This window comes from Diuraphis noxia, unplaced genomic scaffold (genome assembly GCF_037042655.1).
Source record: "Diuraphis noxia isolate RWA-SAM2 unplaced genomic scaffold, SU_Dnox_SAM2 contig0001, whole genome shotgun sequence".
NCBI classification, from domain to species: Eukaryota; Metazoa; Arthropoda; class Insecta; order Hemiptera; family Aphididae; genus Diuraphis; species Diuraphis noxia.
This window is the reverse complement of record NW_028301711.1, coordinates 72,006,414-72,029,376: the sequence shown is the minus strand read 5'-3', so window position 1 is coordinate 72,029,376 and position 22,963 is coordinate 72,006,414. Positions and strand designations below refer to the sequence as shown.

Below are 22,963 nucleotides of genomic sequence, written 5' to 3'. Positions count from 1 at the left end.
AACGAATTCTTTGTATTGCTAATGTATCGAATATCAGCTCGTCGAAAAAATAAACAAATCTTTATTTTATGCCATCCAGTTGGACGAATCGACAGATATTAGTAATTCAGCTATATTATTAATTTATGTAAGATACATTTAACGATATAAAAGAAGAGTTTTTATGCACCTTAAAGTTGAAAACATTTACTACAGCAGATGAAATTTTCAAAACAATGAATAATTATATGATATCCAAAAATATTAACTGGGCTTCTTGTATTGGAATTTGTAGAGATGGCGCAGCGTCTATAAAAGGGATACATTCAGGTGTAGTATCACGCGTTAAAGAAGTAGCACATGCACATCTAATTTCCACTCATTGTTTTATACATCGAGAACAATCAACAGTAAAAGACATGGCTGAAAATTGCAATGATATTTTAAACCAATGTGCAACAATTATAAATTTTATTCGTGCAAGAGCCATTAATTCTCGTATTTTTTCTGTCATGTGTGAAGAATTTGGTTCAGTTTACAATAATGTATTATTTCATTCTCATATACGTTGGTTATCAAGGGAAAAAGTTTTAACGAGATTTTTTGAATTATGAATTGAAATAGAAGTATTTTTAAAAAAAAAAATCACCGCTATCTGACCATTTTCAAGATATAATTTGGTTGGTAAAAGTTGCGTATCTTTCAGGTATTTTTTCGTAATTAAATGAGTTCAATTTGAGTATGCAAGGGCCATTAACTAATATTTTTTCATGTTATAATAAAGTTGGAACTTTTCTGAAGAAACTTGATCTTTGGATAAAACGAATTCAGGAAAATATGTATGTTATGTTTCCATCATATTATAACATGACTGAAGAAAAAATATTTTAAAAAAAATGAAATTAATGTAATGCAATGTGTAATTAAAACACATTTGTCGAAATTAAAAAATAAATTATTAAATTATTTCCCACCATCTCATGATATTCGATTAAGCAATTTGTGGATTCTTAACCCGTTTTTACCTTGTGAAAAACATGAATTATCTTATAATTATAATAATTATAATTATAATAATTATTATTATTATAACAATAATTATTTATCTTATAATTATCAGATAAATTATTAGAACAATTTTTTAATACTAAAAGTTTATACCAATTTTGGTTTAAGCAAAGTGTATCCTAATATTTACGAAGAAGCATTAAAAAAATTACTTCCTTTTGCAACCACATATTTATGTGAATCCGGATTTTCGACATTAACTACAATCAAAACCAAATCCAGAAATAAACTTGATGTCGAACCCACGATGCGTATTTCACTTACTAACGGTGAAGCAACATCAAGACCAAGGAAGTCATTAAATTCTTATTTAAAAAAAATATTTAAATTAAAAATTATTTAAAAAAAATATGTACGATTTTAAATTATTAAAAGAAATGTTTATTTATAAAAATATAATGAAATTAATATTATGACCTATTAGTACAAGTATTAAAAGTAAAAAAAAAATTATTAAATTAAGTGTACCCTATAGTTATTTTTTATTCCACCATTGAACATTATTTATAAAAAGGTCACATGAAAAATTTGGTAAATATCTGGGGAATTACTTCTTCTTGAGCGAGAAAACGGATCACACTTCTAACTTCACACTTTGAATATTCAGTGATAGAGGTGGTGGTAGCACGTGATACTTTTAAGGTAAACAAATGTTTGAAAATATGTAATTATAGATTACAATTTATAATTTTTATTAATCTACTGTAATCATTTTTTTTTAACAGAGCAATTGCAGAATAAATTAGTACTACAAGTCGTCCATGATACAATAAACAATAGTCAATAATTCAGTAACATTCCATTTTTTTATGTATATTAAAACTTTGATAATGTTTTATAGAAATATGTTTAATATTTTTAGTGCATATTTAAGCGCTTATATGAATATTTTCGACTTTTTTAGAGCTAAAAGTTATGAACCCTGTTTATAATAAATATATAAAAAATGTATGTCTCGGCCGATATTCAAGTACGGGGAACTCCTGGTTGTACGTTAATGTGTAGCCGCTTATATTTTGAAATATAAACGAATGCCTTCAGGGCCGTAGCTGGAACAAATTTTCGTGGGGGGGTTTTAAATCAAATAATATTTTCATTTTAAGTAATTAAAAAAAAATTTATTTAAAAAAAAATCACATTTTACTATGTTATTAATGCATTTTAATTATTTTAAAGTAAATTTATATTATATACAATTATTAATTTTAAAAATATTTTATAGCACAAAATCTATTTGTCGGTTTTTTTCTTTGGCGAAACGATCAATAACTTCAGCCGGATCGATATGAATTTGCCTATGAACACTCAAAAGAGCTAAACCTGTAAGTCGTTCTTGGCCTGATGAGTTGCGTAAATAGTTTTTTAATCTTTTCATGGTTGAAAATGTACGTTCTGGCGTAGAAGTCGAAACTGGCAATGTAGCTAAAAGCTTCAAAAGAAAAGATATGTTTGGAAAATATTCATAATTACAATTAATATGTGCTTCAATAGCTGAATTTGGTTGGTCTTTTTCTGGTTTTTTAGACCATTTTCTTTTCCACTTTACGCTTACGATTTGACATTTTATTAAAATAATCAAATAAAAAAGTATACAGAAATATTTGATTGTTACACAGTGTGCACAAAACTGATACTAATGTGTACTAAAATATTTGTAGTGGACTAGTGGTGTACTTATTTAATATTCATGATAAAATTATTAATAATGCTTTAACTGTGTAGTACTGACACTATGGACAATATCATGGAGTTTTTTGAGATAAAATGACAATTGACAATACGATCGATAATTTATTGTTCGATAATATATTAAGTATTTATAGACGTTTCGTCTATCGACAAAACGTCTCTAATCTTGTATGACTTATCTATGTATAATATAATAATATTATATTACCTATATTCTCAGAGTAATAATAATATATATTATAGAAATCGCCATCAAACTTAGTTACTATATTATTACTTTATTAGGTACCCAAATGGCCAAATGGCCACATAGCAAATTATTATAATTAAGTTACTTATACAATTAAATTTATTAGTTGTAAAATATTTCAGGGGGGGGGGGGTGTTGACCCCCCCCCCCATATACGGCCTTGAATGCCTTTACTTTTTAAATATGCTTCGTATATTAGAATAATTATTTGTGTATGGGGCCTTATTTTTTAAATGTGTATTATAGTTGTAAAATGTATTGTAGAATCGTCATTGAATAAAATTAAAAATTTATATTTTCTTAAAACAGTTCATGAAATTGGTTAATATGGAGCATTATATAAATGATTGTAATCGCCTCATCTCTTTCTGAAACTTTGTATTTACACGGAATTGGCCCCATGAATTATATAATATCATGAAAAATAAAAATTTTCTTTTTGTCTACAGAACAATCATACTGTTAACGTTATTTTCGCAATTTCTCACGAATGTCAAGTGTCCGGTCCTGACGTACAACAAAACCAATGGATTTTCCATCAGCAAGTTTAACGTATTCCAACTGTTTCCGGTAAGTAATTGTTATATGTGGGTGAACACGTAAATAACAACAAAATGTAATTATAAGCTGAGTAATCAATCTTTCCACACATTGGATAAAAAAAAAAAAAAACATTTGGTCGCCTCCGACTGACCATAGATAGTAGCCAGTATACTTTGGCCACTGAGAAACCGCTACTGGGCTGCGCCCAAATCTCGTCCATTCTCGTGCATTCCTACCACCAAACTTCACGTTTTACTGGCCACCGTCCGGCCGCGTTGCAAGGGGGTATTTTTCATACCGAATAGGTAGTATAGTGGCAGAAAAATTAGTACGAAACCTCAGAACTTGGTCATTTGGATGCGCCAAAGAGTAGCGCTTTCTCGGTGGCTGGAGTATAGGTAACCACTGGCCTAAAATGTTAATGTTTTATAATCAAATTTAATGACAATATTTTAAACTATCTTAGATTGTTGGCAGAAATAAATCTCAATTATGTTAACAACTGGCTATATTATTATATCGTTTCTATTTATTTTTATCACAATGTAAAACTTTGATTATTTTAAAAAGACAAGCAATAGACAAACAAACTAACTAACAAACTAGTGTGGTTTAGATAATACTTAATTACTTACCAATTTTTCGTTTGAAATAAACCTGATAGTGGTACTTAAGAAACTGAAAATTGGTAGTTTTTTAGAATTTCAAAACAGGCAATTTCAAATTTCTTGCATGCGGGTCTTGTAATTGTGTGTGTAAGATAATCATTCATAATAGGGTAAAATAGTGGAGAGCTTCCACACTCACAAAACGCACAAAGCACATACAAGTTACTACCTTGACATTCGCTTGAATGGTAAACAATTTATGCTTATTTGTATGTACCTACTTTTTTTCTTTTTGCAATCCTACCCATTGACTTGATGATCTGATGAGACTTCTGAAAACTGATTTTAATTCACTTTTGATTCACCATTTGTAATTACCTTAACCCGTGATCATTTTTACATTTAATTTTAAACAACGTGGTTAGTTATTTCTAAGAATATAATAATTTATATAATTTCATAAAAAATGAATTCAATTTTTATTAACCTTATATTTTTTTTCATTATTGCTAAGGATATTTATTAACCAAAATAATTGTTTGAACAAATTCTATTAGCATTGAGTAAATTTAGTTTTATAATTTTACTATATTTTTTTTCAAATAAACTCCAGGTAAATTCTTCTATAATGGCATTTAGGTGAATTGCATCCCATTTTCGATTCGAATCAGGATATTTGTATTGCTGTTGAAATTCAGAGTTTTATTAATAAATAATGATTGATATTCACCTAACACAGATTAATTGCATGTATTGCTTACATATAATACCTTTTCGAATTGAAGTTTTATACTAATCAAATAATTACAAATAATTATTTGGAATTATAAAATATCGTAAATATATCGGTTTATTGAATTATCAAAATAATTATTACAAAACAAAAAACAAATGATGAATTTATAATTGAAAGCACAAAAAATATATCTGTACGTTTTGTACCTGATACGATCCGTGCAACAAATTTATGTCCTAAGTACAAAAATTGAAAACGCAAAATTTGTAATAATTGTAGAAAACAATAGGTAATAATTGTTAATACGTAGATGATTAGGTATATTTTATGTTATCATTCTAGGTATTACTAACTATAACGATTATGTGGATTCTGTGCGCGCTACTTACCATGTACGATTACTTTCCAGTCGGTCATCCGGCCAGAACCGATGTAAAAATAAGGATTATAGGTGATTCATCGTGGTTTAGAGTGCCATACCCCGGTAATTATAACACAATTATACAATTATATCGACACAATGCTTATTTTTATTGATTATTATTTATCACGCGTTGACATTTATGTATTTATGTTGAAATTCAAAGGCCAATGGGGTTGGCCAACTGTTAGCGTAGCCGGCGTCGTAGGCATGTTGGCTGGTGTACTGGCATGTACCGTTGAGTCCATTAGCTACTATCCGACAACAGCCAAAATGTGTGGTATGTATCCATATAAAAGAATATACAGGTATCTCCTACTTCCTGATAATATTATACTGTTATTCTATGACGATATATGAAAAAACGTAAAGTAATATTGCATGGAACAGGTAGAAATTAGTGTGTTGACCGCATAAGAATTGTACAAGAAACCTTTGAGATCTTGCCAATGATAATAGTTGGGTTAGCGACCAATGGAGATATTATTTTATAATTTTATAAAATTGGAGACAATTATAAATAAATTATACTTATATTATACTGTTGCGTCCCAACTGACGTCGATTCATATCACAACGTAGAAATGAACACTTTATGTATTTAGTAATAATGTTGTTTATTTCACTTAATACAAAAATACAATTATAGTTAAATAGTAAAGTCAGCGGTGTTCGACCTGACTCTAGGGTGTATATTGCTAAGACTGAGTGGTAATACAACCTACCTCCAAATGTCTTCTATAGCCCTAACTGTTTAGCTCACATTTAAGAACCGTCTCGTAAAATCGTCTGACGAGCTCTTGTCCTCACCTCTCTTATATATGATTTGGTCCTTTTAAGAGTGGTGGTTGCATTGGTGGTGACATGGGTCTACAGTCATTTCTAAGAAGAGACGTGTGAAAACACTTTTATAATTTAATCAATTTTATATCTTATTCACCACGTCCCTATTGTTGACTTCCACATGCTTTTTATATTAATCACTTATTCGTTTTAGTCATAGTTAATACTTATTTTATATCACAATTGCGTGATATCTCGTACATATTTTATAGGTACGTAACAATACTTAATATAAATAATTTCTGACTAAATTGTATTATCAGCTCAATGAATTTATGAGCTTATATGATTACCACGATTTAAGATGTGGTATCTTAAATCGTGATGGTTATTTATAATTAGTCACAATCATTAGGCTTTAAGAGGACGTCGCACTAGTAAATATTATCATTATCTGATTATTTAAAACATACATAACATAGCAAATTCTACGTACGGATTGAAGTTTACTTTTATTATATCTTTATCAGAATATAAATAATGCTTGATTTTTCATATTTTAATTTTAAAATGAGTTAAATGTCCTTAGACAATTAATAGTAAAATGTATTATAAGTATAGAACTCGTTTTAAAATAAATATAACGAAAACAATTTTTCAATCGAGCATAATTATTTACGTATATTTTCCTATTCAAATTTGATAATAAGTACATAATTTTTAACTTTAAACAATTTTACTCAGAACCTTCAATTATGATATAAAAAACGCATAGATACTTAAAAAATATGTTGATAATAAATTAATAAGCTCAAATAACATCTACTTACTTGAGAGACGACAGGATAATACAACTATGCTAAAACGTTGTCAGTATAGTTACGGTCAATCATTTTTATTACTATGAATTGGTTTAACAAATTATTTTCAGTGTTGGTCAAAAAATGTCCCCTCAATTTCAAAAAGGTTTTAACTAGTTTATTAATATTGCTACATACTTTACTGTCTAGACATTAAATAAATTGATTTATGTGTATGAATATCAGGAGCTCCGCCACCACCAGTGCATGCTATTAACAGAGGAATTGGATTCGAGGGACTAGGTACAGTATTCGCTGGACTCATGGGAAGTGGAAATGGAACCAATACTTTTGGGGAAAACGTAGGCGCGATTGGTGTCACAAAGGTAATATATATATATTATATATTATACAAGGAGAATGTGAAAACTTTAATTTTGGTTTTATCCCCATCTTACAAACGCATTACAGCTATAAATGTACGTTAGAAAAATAATATTTACCGAAAAGTTTAGTATATTTTAATATTAGAATGAATTTTGGCCTTGTAAAAATAACCATGATCAGGAAACAAATATTATGCCTAGGGATTGTAGATTATTGGACTCAAAACTAGAAAATTGGAACTCAGCTTTACATTTTGGTACTTGGAATGTATGGACACTACGAAGAGTTTAATAAGTAGAAGACGTCAAACAAAGAAACTATGGTTCAATATTTGGTTAAGTGATGTTGAAAACGTGAATGACACAATACAAGATTAGACAAAGGGAAGCAAGTAATAAACTTAGGTGTGCAAAAAGAAAACACTTACAAAATTTAATAAGAGAAGCGAATCAAGATTACGCAGGTCAAAAAACTCGTAACTTGTACAAGAAGATAAATATTTTAAGAAAAAATCACAAGCATAAAGAAAAATTCTTGAGGAAGAAAGATGATACATAAATCTCATGAGATGAGAAGTAACAAAAAAATAGGTTGAATGCTTTAGTGATTTATTAAATTGTTCAGAACCAGTGAACCCTTTTCATTTGATGATGTACAAAGTTTTAATTTAAAACATGAACAATGTGCCCTGTACTGACTAAAGAGGTGTTAGTCAGTTAAAACAATTGAAGAATAAATAAATTCCCTGGAGAGGATGGAATTTCCGGAGAAATGTTAAAAAATAGTGGAAGCGAGAAAAGAATGCATTTAGAAGAAGTTAATTTTTGGCCTATTAATATAATCAATTTTAATAGTAAGGACATTATTATATTATATTAATAGCATCTATAATTAGGTGAGTACAATACATGTATAGCGCCTTCTTAAATATTCTTATCGACCAAATATTGTTGTAATTTTTATTATTTTGCTATTATTAATGAATGATGTTAAAAAACGACTTTGGCAACTATCATAATTTATTTTATCTCTTATAAAATATCAAATGTTTTAGATAATATTTACGAAAACTTTATTAATTTTTTTAAATCTATGTTTATTTATTCAGATTGGCAGTAGGCGTGTAATCCAGTACGCTAGTGCATTGATGTTAATTCAAGGCGTTGTCAATAAATTTGGAGCAGTTTTTATAATTATTCCCGAACCTATTGTAGGAGGCATGTTTTGCATTATGTTTGGAATGATAAGCGCATTTGGTAATAATTTAACGTTAAAATTTAATTGCACTATTTGTCAAATAACTGTAACTGAGTACCTAATAGAGAAACTTGTATTCATCAAATATAATTTTTATAATTTTAAAATTCGTGATTCATATTATGTTATTATTACAAAAACGGATTTTAATGGGACTTTACATAAACAATTATTACTAGAGTTGAAAAAACAAATACAAAATATGAAAATTAAATTAACTTTTTACAGTAAAACTATTAAATGTTACGCAATTACGTGGTAATTAATAAATTATCTTAACGAATCTTAAATTATATTTGAACTTTTTATTTGTAAAACCTTAGCGCATAAAACTTTTATAAACTGTTTTAGTCAGGGTCCCATTAACAGAAGCAAATTGGTTCAATTTAGTGGAAGAGCTTAAGAGGACGCTACACCCGCATACGTTGTCTCCGTCTTAGAAGTGCGTAACATAACAAATTTTATGCTCAGCAGATCACGTTTAGCTCCGTTAGTTTAAAATTTAGAGTAAATTGACCTCTTACAAAAATTAAAGGTAACATTATTATCGAGGGCATGACGTAGGCTTTTTATTATATTTTAATTTTAAAGTGAGATGTTTATTTTAAAATTGTAAATTGTTTGTATATCTTAAAATACTCATAACTCACTTTAAAATTAAAATATAATAAAAAGCCTACGTCATGCCCTCGATAATGATGTTACCTTTAATTTTTGTAAGAGGTTAATTTACTCTAAATTTTAAACTAACGGAGCTAAACGTGATCTGCTGAACATAAAATTTGGTATGTTACGCACTTGTAAGATGGAGACAACATATGCGGGTGTAGCGTCGTCTTAAGCCTTGAAAATGCATACATTGAGTTATTAATAATTCTTATAAATTAGGGGGGAAGCTCTTTTAGCCACCCTGCGATTTGCTCCTATGGTCACATTTATATTTTGTCTTATGAGAGAATATCAGTCTGCCGACCGATTCTCATCAGTGCTTCGCATTTACCATTGTTAGAGTGATCAAGTGGTTCTCAACGTGCGAATTGAATCATTTGAGATGCACGAAAAGTGACTATTCTCTCGTGGGACAGAGTATAGTGGTAGATGAATAAATGTATTTAGAAATAAGTACTCAATACATTAAACATGAAAACATATAATAACATAATATTATATATTTTCATGTTTAATGGTTCTAGGTCCTAGAAGAACTATAATCATATAAATATATTAAGTTCAAATTGTATTCCGAAAATAAATTTATTTACTACATTTTATTGAAGACAATTTTTCAATTTCAGCAAGTTAGTCAAATTTTTTAAATCAAATTAAAATTATGTTTAAAAAAATATTTAACCAGAAACCAGATAATTATAATTTTAAAATTTACTTCATTTATGTACGAGGCATATCCAGAAAGTAAGAGTACTGTTGGGCTGTCATACTGTGAGAATTTTTTTTCTAAAAGTTGGCAACACTAAGTGGTAGTGGGGGGGAGGTCTCAACTCAAAGCACTACCGATCAACGTCAGTACTAAAACTTGGCTCGTAATGTTCGTTTTTGTGAAAAATTTCGATAAGAAATCCCGCCAAGTGCGAAACGTGCGCTGTCATAAGGCTCCTCTCGCGGAAGGACAAATTTCAACTGAAGTTTTTCACGGATCAAAACTGTGTATGGCGAAGGTGCTATGAACCGAACGAACGTATTCATGTGGTTTCGTGAATTTAAAAAAGAAGAACGAATATTCATGACGAGCAAAGAAGTGCTGATCAATTGTGATAAATGAGTTGGTGCAAAAAATCAACGAAACTGTTCGTGAAGACCGCCGATCGACAGTGGACGAAATGTCTGCAATGTTTCCACAAAGTTCCAGATCTCTGTTACATGAAACAATTACAGAAACTCTGGAATATCGAAAATTGTGTTAATGATGGGTCCCAAAACAACTGACAGAGCAGTACAAATTGAATCGGGTCGCTAGCGCACGCGAGTTCTTTGAGCGATTTAAATTGGATGGTGAGGATTTTCTGAGTTCCATTGTGACTGGTCATGAAACATGGGTGGCTTATTACATCCCTGAGACAAAAATATAGTCATCACAGTGGTGGCACACTGGTTCCCCTTCTGCCAAAAAGTTCAAAATTTCAATTTCGGACAAAAAAATCAAGGCATCCGTGTTTTGGGACCGAAAAAGGATAATTTGATTGATTTTTTGGCTCAGACGGAGACAATTAATCCAGCACGATACTTGTTTGATCCTACAAAAATTAAAGAGAGCAATTCAAAACAAATGAAGGGAGATGTTAACGAATGGAGTGTGTATCTTCCTGAAGACTTACATGGGTGGAAAAAAATTTCAAACCGATGAGGGGGTGAAACAAGAGGTCTTGAAGTGGACGAAGGAGATGGAAGAGTTCTATGAGGAAGCTTGGGCCACGGCTTACAAAATGCATAGAACGGGAAGGTGACTATGTGGAAAAATAATTAATATGTATACCTACAATGTCCTATTTTTTATTTTTAAATACAAAAATTGAGTAGGTACTCTTACTTTCTGGATATGCCTCGTATTATTAATTTGGTATGTAATTAGAATTTAAAATCAAGTTCTTAAATAAGCAAATCATCCGCGTTACCTACTTATAACTTTACAAAATGTATTTGATTAGACTTAAGAGGACGTGATACTTTGATACCCGTATGTGTTGTCTCCGTCTTATAAATGTAGAACCATTGATTATAGAGTAGACAGATAGACAGATATAGGGATTTTCGGCGACTACAATTTTATTTATTATAGCTGCCGATAGGTAGCGTTGTATGAATTAATATTAAATTATTACTACTGACGGCAAATAACATATTCCTTGACTGGTTTTGTGGCAGTGACAGAAAAAGCTATAAGCCTATAAATTATTTTATCTTGGATCAACATAAACCTATATTTTCTGAACATTGCGATATCGCTATCATCACAATATTGTTAATTTTTATATCATGTTGTACGCGATCAGAAAGCAATATTTTATTTCATAACGAAAAATCAATTTTTTTTGCAATGTTATGATTCAGTAAAATCTGCTTTGGACGGGAATATTTCTTTAAAAATTACATTATTACATATTACACTAGATTTACCAAATTTTAACACTAAAGCAAATCTTTGACCATATTGTAGTTTTTGTTTTTATTGTATTTTAATACTTTATGAAAGAAAAGAAATTATTTTATGTTTAAATTTTAAAATGAATAAAAATGCATTAACATAAATAATATACTTAATTAAATTATTAATATAATTTATGAATAAAATAATAGTTGTGTTTTATTATTAAGTATATATTGAATATGTTAAATTTAGAAATTAACTATAAGCCTATAATATAATTTGATGAAAAACAATTCTGAGTGAAGATAGACAAAGATTGCTAAACTGGATTTGAAATAAAATACTTGGTTTAAGGAATAAAAAAAATTGTACTCCATGGAAATTTCCAATTGCATATTTTCTTGTTCATTCTGGAGTTTACACAACGTTTTTAAAAATTTTAATAGTTGATTTACAAAAGTTATATGAGGTTAAATTGTGTCCCAAAATTATAGTTTGCAATCAATGCACAAATAATCAAAGCACTTTAAATTCATTAAATGTTTCAGAAGAAAATCCATTTTTTTTTTTTTTATCAACAACAATAAAATCTTTTGTTTGTTTGATGTTCCACATTTACTTAAAAGTATAATAAATAATTTAATTAATGCCTGTTATATAAAAGATAATAAAATAATCTCATTTGATGATAAAAAAAAAACATATGAGTTGGACAAACAAAATCATAAAAGTAAGTCTCTCATCAAAATAACAGATGCGTATGTCTACCCTAATTCTTTTCAAAAAATGCGTGTTAAATTAGCAGTAGAATTATCAAGCAATTCCATGGCCTCAGCAATCCGAACTTGTATACAAACAGGACAACTTCAAAGTAACACTTCATCAAATATTGCAGATTTTATTGAGTTTATTAATCATTTATTTGATTGTCTTAATAGCAAATCCTTATAGAGTCATAATCCATATCTCTGTGCATTAACTGATTTCGGTACGGTAAAAAAATTTTATTTGAAGCTTCACAATACTTCACAAATTTACAAAAATTAAAAAAAGGGAAATTATCACAACCTCCCTGTTTTAATGGATTTACACAGACCATTAATGGTGTATTGTAATTTTTCGAAGCAGAAAAATCTAACGGTATTGTATTTTTAATGACTAATTGTTTAAATCAGGATATTTTAGAAAATCTTTTTAGTATTTTTCGACAAAATGATGGTTATATAACTAACCTAACAGCTAGAACAATCAGAACTTCCATAAGAAGTAATTGTATTTTTTTCTAAATGTACTACAAAATGGTCAAATTATGAGGTAACCAAAGTAGATGATAATTCAGTTATAATTGACCCAATAAGACCACTAAATAAAATAAATTTTAACAGTTCGCCATTATCATCTGATTCAGAATTCAGACACAAAATGTTATTCTAATTTATCTCTCTGTTTTTTTTTTTCATCTGACGAGAAATCAAATAATACTGATACCTAGTAATAATGATGTTACTTTAGAAGACTGTTCTGTTACATATTTGGGCTATAAATGTATGAAAAAATTGAATTGTAACTAATGTCAATTTGAATTATTTGTCGATAAAAACTTAAATTATAAAAAGCAGTTGTATCTTCTTAATAAAAATTATAATTCAATTAAAAATGAAGTGGGCTTAAAGCATCATCAAATAGCTTAAATAATGTAGTAAATAAAATTTTAAATATCTTTGAAAACAATTTTAAAAATTAATTGCATAAAAATAAAATAGAATTTCAACTAACTGTGCGCTTAACAAATAATAATAGAATTAAAAAATTGCTTGATGAATCATTGATAGACTGCATAGGTTATAAAATGTACATAATTGAACAACTTTTAATTTATAAAATATTTAATAAAACAAAATTATTTTCAGCTACCACAAAATTCAAAATATTAAACCATATTCAGAGAAATTAAATCCATTTTTTCTTGTTCTGGCATTGTACCTATTTGCATAAAACAATATAGAAGCAGTATGAACTGTCCATTTTAGGACAATTCACATCAAATACATAAAATAGTTGTTTTCAGGACTTAGAGTCGATCATATTAGTTATTTTCAGGACTTTGCGTTGATTTTTAAATAGTTCTTTTCAGTTGAATTTCTAAATAGGCTTTTTTTAAAGTCTATTTGCTTCGATTTTATTAAACGGTTTTTTTCAGAACCGACAAACTTTGGTCTTCCCATAATGACCCAAGTCTTCAAAACCTACTATAAAATCAAATTCTTTGGAATATTCTATAAATTCTTTTATATACATTTCTTCAAAACAAATAGTACAAGCTTTTTCTTTGTAACCAGATAACTGAAATTATTTTTGTATATGACAGAAAAATAATTTACTAAAACCTGATAAGAATTTTGATTTACCAAACCAACGACGAATAGTTGATGGCCCAGGTAAATTAACTTTTTGGGAACGTAAAAATGTATATGCTGTTGGTGATTTATTATACAAATTTAAAGCTAAATTTTTTTCATCTTATGTTCACGGAAAACACCTATCTGTTAATTAATTGATGGAAAGTTATTCATATTTATTGAGTTCTTAACATTATTGTGGGTTTTAAAAGCAGTGGCGTAACTAGCAGCAAATGTTTGGGGTAACGAACACTTTTATATGCTTCACCTTTTCCAATAAGCATAATGGGTGAGTACCACTTATACGCATATAACTTCTTCCTAAATTATTTTAAAATAATCATTATACTTACAATTTTATAACACGAAAATTCACAAATAACGTATTTTTTTCCTGATAACTATTTAAAGATAAATAAATAGTAAATACACTGACGCGGATTTTTTTTATTAAATTATATAAATAATTTTGGGGTAGCAAAATGATACTCTTGCGACCCCATAAAAATGTTTGGAGTCACGATCACTACCCCTCGCTACCCCATAGTTACGCCACTGTATTAAAAGTATTAACTCTTTTTTTTTAATTTTTAAATACGAGTTATTTTAGTATGAATTAATTTGTTTTAATTTTTGTTTTAAATTGATTTTTCTAGGTGTTTCTATTTCTACAAAATCAGATTTCCTTTTTAAATTTGGGCTATACATGTCTATTAAATTTGTTATTTAAATTTTTTGAGGTGTAGAAAAATTTTAAAGGGGCTTGGAAATACTAACTCTACCATGTCTGATTTTGAGTGTGTATATGTTTTAGCTGGTGTTGACATTATAATATTATACTCCTGTTCAGATTCATCATTTTGGTTAATGATTGATGATGTAGATGGCTGTGTTTCAGATTAATAATTATAAGGAATAGCAGTATCTATCAAATGATTATGATAAAATTCTGTAGGTACAAAGCTTTCGGATGGGAAATGTTCTCGACAAATGTACCTATTATGGAGTTTATCTGAATAGACAGAAAACAAACTTGTGTTTCCTGTTTAGATATAAAAAAATATGTATAAATTATAATTATTTGCAATAGTATAGAAAAATTTAAATTTTAAATTAATTACTTACCTGAATGTATTATCCATATATCTTTTCTGTCGTCTTTTGGAAAACGATACATTTTTAAATTTGGAAACATTTTCTTAGATTTTCTACAATTTAAATATTGATACTTGTGTCCAGACATGTTTCATAATTTGTAATTTTTAATGAAACTATAACTCGGAAAACAAGAAAATTCGGATGGTAGATTGCTCTACAGTAAAAAGATAGTAATGAATGATAATAAAATAATATTATTAATTCCAATAATTTTAGTATATCTTGAGTTTCTTATTGTTATTCTATTTTTAGATCATCCTCGCACGATAAGCCATCCTCCCTTCCCCGCATAGCCATAACAAACATCTATTATGGAGGTACCACCTCTACAACCATCCTTGCAACCCAAAAACACTAGCGGTCCATAGTGGTTGCATTCTACGCGTAGTCTCCAAATATTTACATTGTATGGGCTATCTGTCTATTCTATAATGAATGGTAGAACATAGTAAAAACTGTACTTGCGAGGGATAAAATTATCAGAATTTCACAACGCATATGCAAGAACTTTATCTGAGTAATAACGTCGTTATTTTTTGATGGCACGAACCAATAATTTTTAATAATTAAATAAAAAAATATAAATTAATGTATTTTTTTAAGATGATAACTTTAATTATATTTATGTCATCAAAAAAATAACGACGATACGACACAGATAAAGTTTTTACCTATGCGTTGTAGAATTCTGATAATTCTATTATAAATACTGAGGGGGAAAACTTATTTCGTGCAAAACAGTTTTGATATGTTTTACGGTTAGGTTAGACAACACATGCGGGTATCACGTTATTCGAATGAGGTAGATTTTTTAAATTGATAAAGAGATGTAGTAAATTACGTATTGCAACCTGCAAGGTAAATGTATTAAATAGAAAAATTTGTACCATGTTTAATTTGATTATAATTATTATATTTACATTATTATCTTTCATATTTTTAATGGTACAAAAGGACATAATATAATATTTATCTAAAAAAAGATAATTGAACATATTTAAATATAATTCAACTATATAAAAAACAAAAGTTCATCTAGGTTTGTTTATAACCATGCCGTCATATAACATATGTCACATATAACAATGTCGTTATTAATTTAATTGGCCAAAGTTAAGTTATAAAGAAAAAATTACTGATTTCTACCTCTATTGACAATATGAAACAACCTAGGTCCATTATAACAGTCAATGTCCTGTCAAATAGTCAAACGTCCTGTACACTCTTAATCTGTAGTTTTGTAATTTCATATTCCTAATCAGTTTCTTCAAGCTCGTCGAGATCAACAGATGTCGTTGTAATTATAAGATAATCGTTATAAGTGATAACGATGTTGTCCAAAGTAATATAAGAGCTTGGTTTAACACTGCTGTCAATCATTGCCATGAGTGATAAAAGTTCTTTATCTCCAATTTCCGATTTGGTATTAATGTTTCGCCCGTGTCTGAATCCACATCACAAGAATTACTTTTTTACAATTTTAGGCTATACGTGTGTTTGATGGTTTGAGCAGAAGTCACCCAATACAAAGTGACCAATTCATTAATAGTACTAGACTCACCAGCACTTAAATCAGCTACAGCTTTTTGTAGTAGTTACTTACAATAGAGCTTTTTGAATGGTCTAGAGGACACTAAGACGTTCTTTGTGGAAGATAAAAAAACCATCTCAATATTTAATGTTGACGATAGGGATGAGGAGTTGTTAACAAAAAATAGCTCTTTTCTAAGACTTTTTATCATTTTTTTTTCGAATTTCGTAAACCACTGTAATAATCTCAAGCCTGGTTATAGGGAAGGCGACACAGGCGTACGCCTAGGGTGGTGACATTTTCAAAAAAGTGACAATACTATTATTTTAGGGGTGCTAATATTTTCACTTGAGCCTGCCCTGAATAATCTGTATCGTCATCCAGACATTTTTATTCCAATACCATTCAACAGATAATGTATTTACGCCCAATTTTTTTGATACTTCTTAGTAATTTACTTTACCTATGATGATAGCACGTTCAAATTTATCTGTTATATTACAGCACAAAAGCACAGTCAATAGTTTCTTTTTTATACTTTTCCACCACCGCATGTTTCATTTTAAATGTCACAGTTTTGTTGTGTAGAACTCGATAAAAAAGCCCAGTCTCGTTGGCATTAAAGATGTCTTGCTCTGCATATTTGATAATTATATTTTGTAATTTTGTGTTAGATTCAATATCTACGATCTATGTTTTAATAACGTGGAACTTAAGACTCATAAGGATTATGTTGATTTTACGGAAATCTAAAATCTATTTTTTCACCTCTTACGGTGTAACGAGCTCTTCGCGTCGAAAACGGTCACTAATTAACTAACAAAATGCATAAAAAACTGACAACTAAGGTATTGATATTTTCGTCATAATGGTTTTTATTTTTCGTTATTTTATTTTATGTTGTTGTCCTATAATGACTTTAAGAGGTTCTAATTGATTGACTGATTCTGATTGACGATCTACTGTTTTTCTGTCATAATTTTGTCATTATTTTCAAATTAATTTTAAAGTAGGTTCCATTATTAGGTGGTTTTTACATTGGAAAGTAAAGAATATCTTCGTCCCAATAAATCATCCGCTATTGGAAGGTGTCCGTCAGGGGAAGTTAGGTTAACCGTGTTACGAATTTCCACTTTCCATGTTCATTGTTATTATTAGTAAAGAGGCATTAAAAGAAATATAAATAAAATATGATAATGATTATGCATTCATTACGTTGGCACTGGTGGAGAAGAATAAACTGTTTAACAGCTGTTATAACTTCAATGATAAAGAAAATTAAAAAATATGAATTTAGTTCAGAAAGCTTATTAATCTTAAGCTACCTCAAAGCTTATACATTCTAGAATGATTTACCACTATGTCGTTTTCAGATTGTGCTAAACAATTAACAAATAATCTGATATTCTATTTTATTAGTAGTATGTATTATAAAAAATAGTAAAATACATATCTATTAATCTTGAAGCTGTAAATATATACTGATTCATTAAATCTATTCATTTAATATACTAAACATATAGCCTTAATATATAACACTACTTATAGGATTAAAGATATATTACTTATCAGTATATCTTTAGTTTGAATTTTAAATTAAATATCATCATTCATTTTTAAAATTGTTACCACGCTGTTTAATAGAAAATGTTTTACTCTTTCAAATAATATACTCAAGGTAGATTACTACCTAGGCTCGTTGCACAGGTTTCCTCAGGTGCATGAAATAAACACTCACAATAGCTGAGAATGTCCGCGCTGCAACGGGAATCAACGAGCTACCCCACGCAAAACTGAACTTTCGGCGGATTAATTAGTAATCGTACCAAACCGACTGAATTCCGTGCTATGTGCCGTAGGATTGTGACTTCACTAGTTTAACATAACATAAAAATATAAGTAAAAGTATAAAGTATAACTATAAGTATGATTTCCAAAACGGGAAATCCTTCCTAAATATACATTTAACATCTGTGAATTGATATAATGATGAGCATGAACGATATTTTCAATTTAATTATAATTATATATATTTGAAATTAATTAATGATTGTTTTTGTAGGTTTATCAGCTTTGCAATACGTTCAGTTGAACTCATCCAGGAATTTGTATATTATAGGATTTTCAATGTTCTTTTCGCTGGTAAGTTATTTCTCATTTCTTAATCATAAACCAAAAATGGAACAAATATGTAACTTATTTTATTAAGATAAAAGCTTAAGTATTTAGGTAAATCATTATGCTAAATTTCTATATTTCAATAAAATCCAAGTAATGTAAAATATGTCATGTCTCTCAAGTCTGACTAAGAGTCGTGAAAGTATAAAGTTAATTAATTTACTGATTTTTCATCAAACAATTATTCTAAGCTAACGTCAATTTGATTGATCATGTACGATTTCAGGTTTTACCGAAATGGCTCATCGCTCATCCAAATGCAATTCAAACAGGAAACGAAATATTGGACAGTGTGTTGACAGTAATTTGTAGTACCAGTATATTAGTCGGTGGTTTAATCGGATGCTTCTTGGACAACACCATACCAGGTACGACTATGCTATTAAAACGGAACGATATAACTCACGAATCGTATAAATAGACGTATACATGTTATCGTTAATATAGGCACTCCGGAAGAGAGGGGTCTCATATCATGGGCCAATGAAATGAATCTAACTAGTGAACCGACGACGGGCGAAGAAACGAGCACTTATGATTTTCCGGTGGGCATGAATGCGATAAGGAAGTTAGTATTTGAATTAATTGTTTTGGGACGTATTACACGATAAGTAACTTCGAGTTTTATGAAAATCATAAATCATATCTATACCTATACTTATTACATACCGAACCTGGTGAACATTAAACTCATCTACTTTATCGGTTATTAGTGGTCTAATTTTCATCTTGTATGAAGATGACACAGTCCATTTGTTCTAATACATATTCCAATATTTCATACAAAGTAATGCTTATACGTTGTCCAATAACATTTTTCTCCGATATTTTTTTTTTCATTTCTTTAGCCATACCTTTTGGCTCATCTCTACTAGCTTTTTTGGTTTCATACAAATTTACAATAATTAATTTTTGGTTCAAACCAACAAATTAAAATTAAAAACAATTATTATTGTAATATTATATAATACAGTATAAAAAACAGTAAAATATAATACAGTCATAATAATTAAAATTATTTTTACTATTCCATGAAAATTTTTTTCATAGATGAAATACTTCTAGCTTCGTTTGCAATGTATTGAAACATTTTGTACAAAAATAATTTAAATACACACAATTCAGTCAAAATATTTATACACCCACACAGTAAAAATCGTAAGACAGTATTGTTGTAAGTTTATCTAGTACTTGTGCTAGTAACTTGTGTTTTGAAGTCTTTGATTTATTCAATAAATTTACAATCCCGAAATCATCTTTAGAAAACCTAGAAATATTAGCTTCTTTAAGTTTTACAGTGTACACATATTTTTTATGCTAGGTTTTTCACTATGAATCGCTGTATTTATTTTAGTATTAAATTATAATTATAAATTTTGGATGGCTGATCAATGTCATAGTTCTTCATTGCTTCGATCTACCTTGGAAGCAATTATCTAACGCAATTGTACACAAATTGTTTTGCGTTTATTATTCGAAGTTCATCAATACTTAAAATTTTAATCTTAATCATGTACAAGTTTTTTTTTGAATCAGTTTTCTTTACTGTGATATATATGCTTAATGCTTACTTCTTGCTTGAAACGATTGACATTTTCTTTTTAATTACCTACCTTCTAATCTTAAATGTTCCAGTTGGTTGTAGCTATGTGCTATTTTGATATTTTGTTATCTACAATTGTCCATTCCATCATTTATTTACTTTTATATTTTAATATTTAATATTTTAAAACTGTGCTATGTTTATATTAGTTAATCAATGTAATACTATAAAATTACTAGAAGCAACAATATTTTATTTGAGGAAAACACACTTCACATTTTACACAAAGCATAACAAATACAATAATAATTTTCAAACCTACTTTTTTTGAAGAGCGATACCTATAATATTATATACGTATACAAAATATAGGTTAGATAATAGGTATTTGATAATTGATACCACAACACGTCAACATCAATAACTGCAACATTTTTAATACCTAAATTAATACAAAACTTATTTTTTTCAAAAATTTGAATTAGAATAGAATTTGGAAGTACCTATATAGGAAATATATATTATATTATCATACTTTAAAAATAAAATATACGATTTGTTAAAATTTTAAGATAATTTTTAGTATAAAAACCCATTTTTCTGCAAAGTATTCGAAATTGACTTGGCGGTGTCTTAGGCCATATGGGGGTATTTTACACATGCCAATTTAATATTTTAATATTTTTCAGAATGAAGTGGACATATTCAGTTCCATTTTTACCAACCTACAGACCAAAGAAAAATTAGAATTGTCAACGTATTATTAACATGTTTTATGGTAAATTATATAAAATTGCTTATTGGTTTATGACTCGTGTAATTTATTTTATAATTTGTAAACCTGATACATCATAATATATATGAAAATATATTAATAAAATTCAATCAAACATATGTGGATTTTTCATAAAATAATTGATTTACATACTTTTACTTATCCGATATTATAAAACTTTAGTTTTAAGTATCAACAATCAACAAAGTAGGTAGGTATTTAAAAAAATGAGGTTCTTAACTATCTACCCAGGTAATAAAGAAAAAATATGTAGAAGTTATCAGAGAATGCTGAACCTGCCATGTGTTGTATCCATTCGTTCCCGTTTTGCATAATATTAATATTATTTTATTTCCATTTTACCTAAGCTAGTTAAGACTAATTTAAAATTAACTTGGCAATGTTTCAGTCAAATATAAACACAATAAACCAAAAGTATTTTCAGTTACTTTCTTACATCTATTTAATCTTTTAGTTCACGACTCTTGATGTGTCTCCCAAAACAGCATGAATTGTCGTTGTCTGTTTAGTTTTGATCGTCGATGTGGTTATTCGTTTAGGATTCGTTCTATCAACGTTATACATGAGACGGGATACAGCGCTGTGTAGAGGATAATGCATGAATTAGTTAGGGGTACCATTATAATAACATATGAGACCTTAGTATCTACTGCATGATTCAATTTTATGTTAGATCAGCGGTGCCCTAGTGTTTGTACACATTTTGTTAGGTGCCCTTCTGTGAATATCACGAGGAACGTATACGTTAAATTTGTACGTAAAATAATTTTTTGTCTTTTTAACTACAATAAATTTTCAATTTTTAATATATAATTTAATAATTTTTTTCATTCTCGGACGAGCCGTGGCACCCCTTAAATGAGCTTGCAGTGCCCAGAGGGCACCGTGGTACACAAGTTGGGAACCGCTGGTGGCTGGTCTATACGCTAATATATAATAATATATCACTGTAGTCCCGATTTAAGAAAAAAATATTATCTACAACGTATCTCATATCTGGAACTTGTGAGAATACGGAGCTTTCTGAGGGCCCACACCACCCACAACGTGAGGGGAACACTCAAGCTGTGACCTACGAGCCGCGCCGCACAACAAACCTGAGATTGTTGCGGCGGAACTCGTAGGTTTTAACACTATATGGGGTAATGAAACGCCATTTAGTAAATAGATAATAAAAACTGAATTTAGGGTAATAATAATAATAGTAATAATTTATATTAAACAACAAACACGACAATAATAATGGTTAAATAGTATGGTGTGGCTCCCGCACACAAGAGTACAATATTTAAAAAGTTTTGAAATAATAATTGTTTTGGCACACGGCAGTTATAGGAATAGGGCACACACGACTAGTGCGTAATAATACCAGGTCGGCCCACGAGGCCCGCCATCACCTGTGGTGATCTTAATAATAATGTAAGAATAATAATAATATGGCCACCGTTGGGTTACCGCATGATATTGAAACGAAAATAATAATTATAAATAATAATTAAAGAAATATAATATAACAGCCATAAATGAGAAGGACCTGGGGGGGGGGGGGAATATTATGTTGATACGTTACACCGGACGTGTTGAGCTGTGGCCCTTTTGACAGCGGGACGGGTGGGCTGAGTAACCGCCAACACACAAGCGGGTGGCATCACCCGTCGTGCTGCGGAAAATAGTAGCTGACCGGAACTCTGGTCCTCATTAGGCCCGTGTAGTGTCCTTAGCCCATCATATAGT

The 22,963-nt window shown here is 29.2% G+C and overlaps 1 protein-coding gene across 2 annotated transcripts in view; it reads left to right on the top strand.

Annotated features, from left to right (window-relative positions):
• The window catches only part of LOC107169611 (solute carrier family 23 member 2), a 61,844-nt gene extending 40,603 nt beyond the window's left edge, over window positions 1-21,241 (top strand). For both annotated transcript variants that reach the window (XM_089216599.1, XM_089216592.1), the window contains exons 7-15: window positions 3,436-3,556; window positions 5,216-5,357; window positions 5,461-5,574; window positions 7,124-7,263; window positions 8,373-8,520; window positions 18,775-18,854; window positions 19,117-19,258; window positions 19,338-19,458; window positions 21,123-21,241. In XM_089216599.1, coding sequence (XP_089072725.1) covers window positions 3,436-3,556; window positions 5,216-5,357; window positions 5,461-5,574; window positions 7,124-7,263; window positions 8,373-8,520; window positions 18,775-18,854; window positions 19,117-19,258; window positions 19,338-19,458; window positions 21,123-21,180 — 1,066 coding nt within the window. In that variant the 3' untranslated portion in view covers window positions 21,181-21,241. The remainder of the gene's footprint in view (window positions 1-3,435; window positions 3,557-5,215; window positions 5,358-5,460; window positions 5,575-7,123; window positions 7,264-8,372; window positions 8,521-18,774; window positions 18,855-19,116; window positions 19,259-19,337; window positions 19,459-21,122) is intronic.
• The last annotated feature ends 1,722 nt before the right edge of the window (window positions 21,242-22,963 follow it).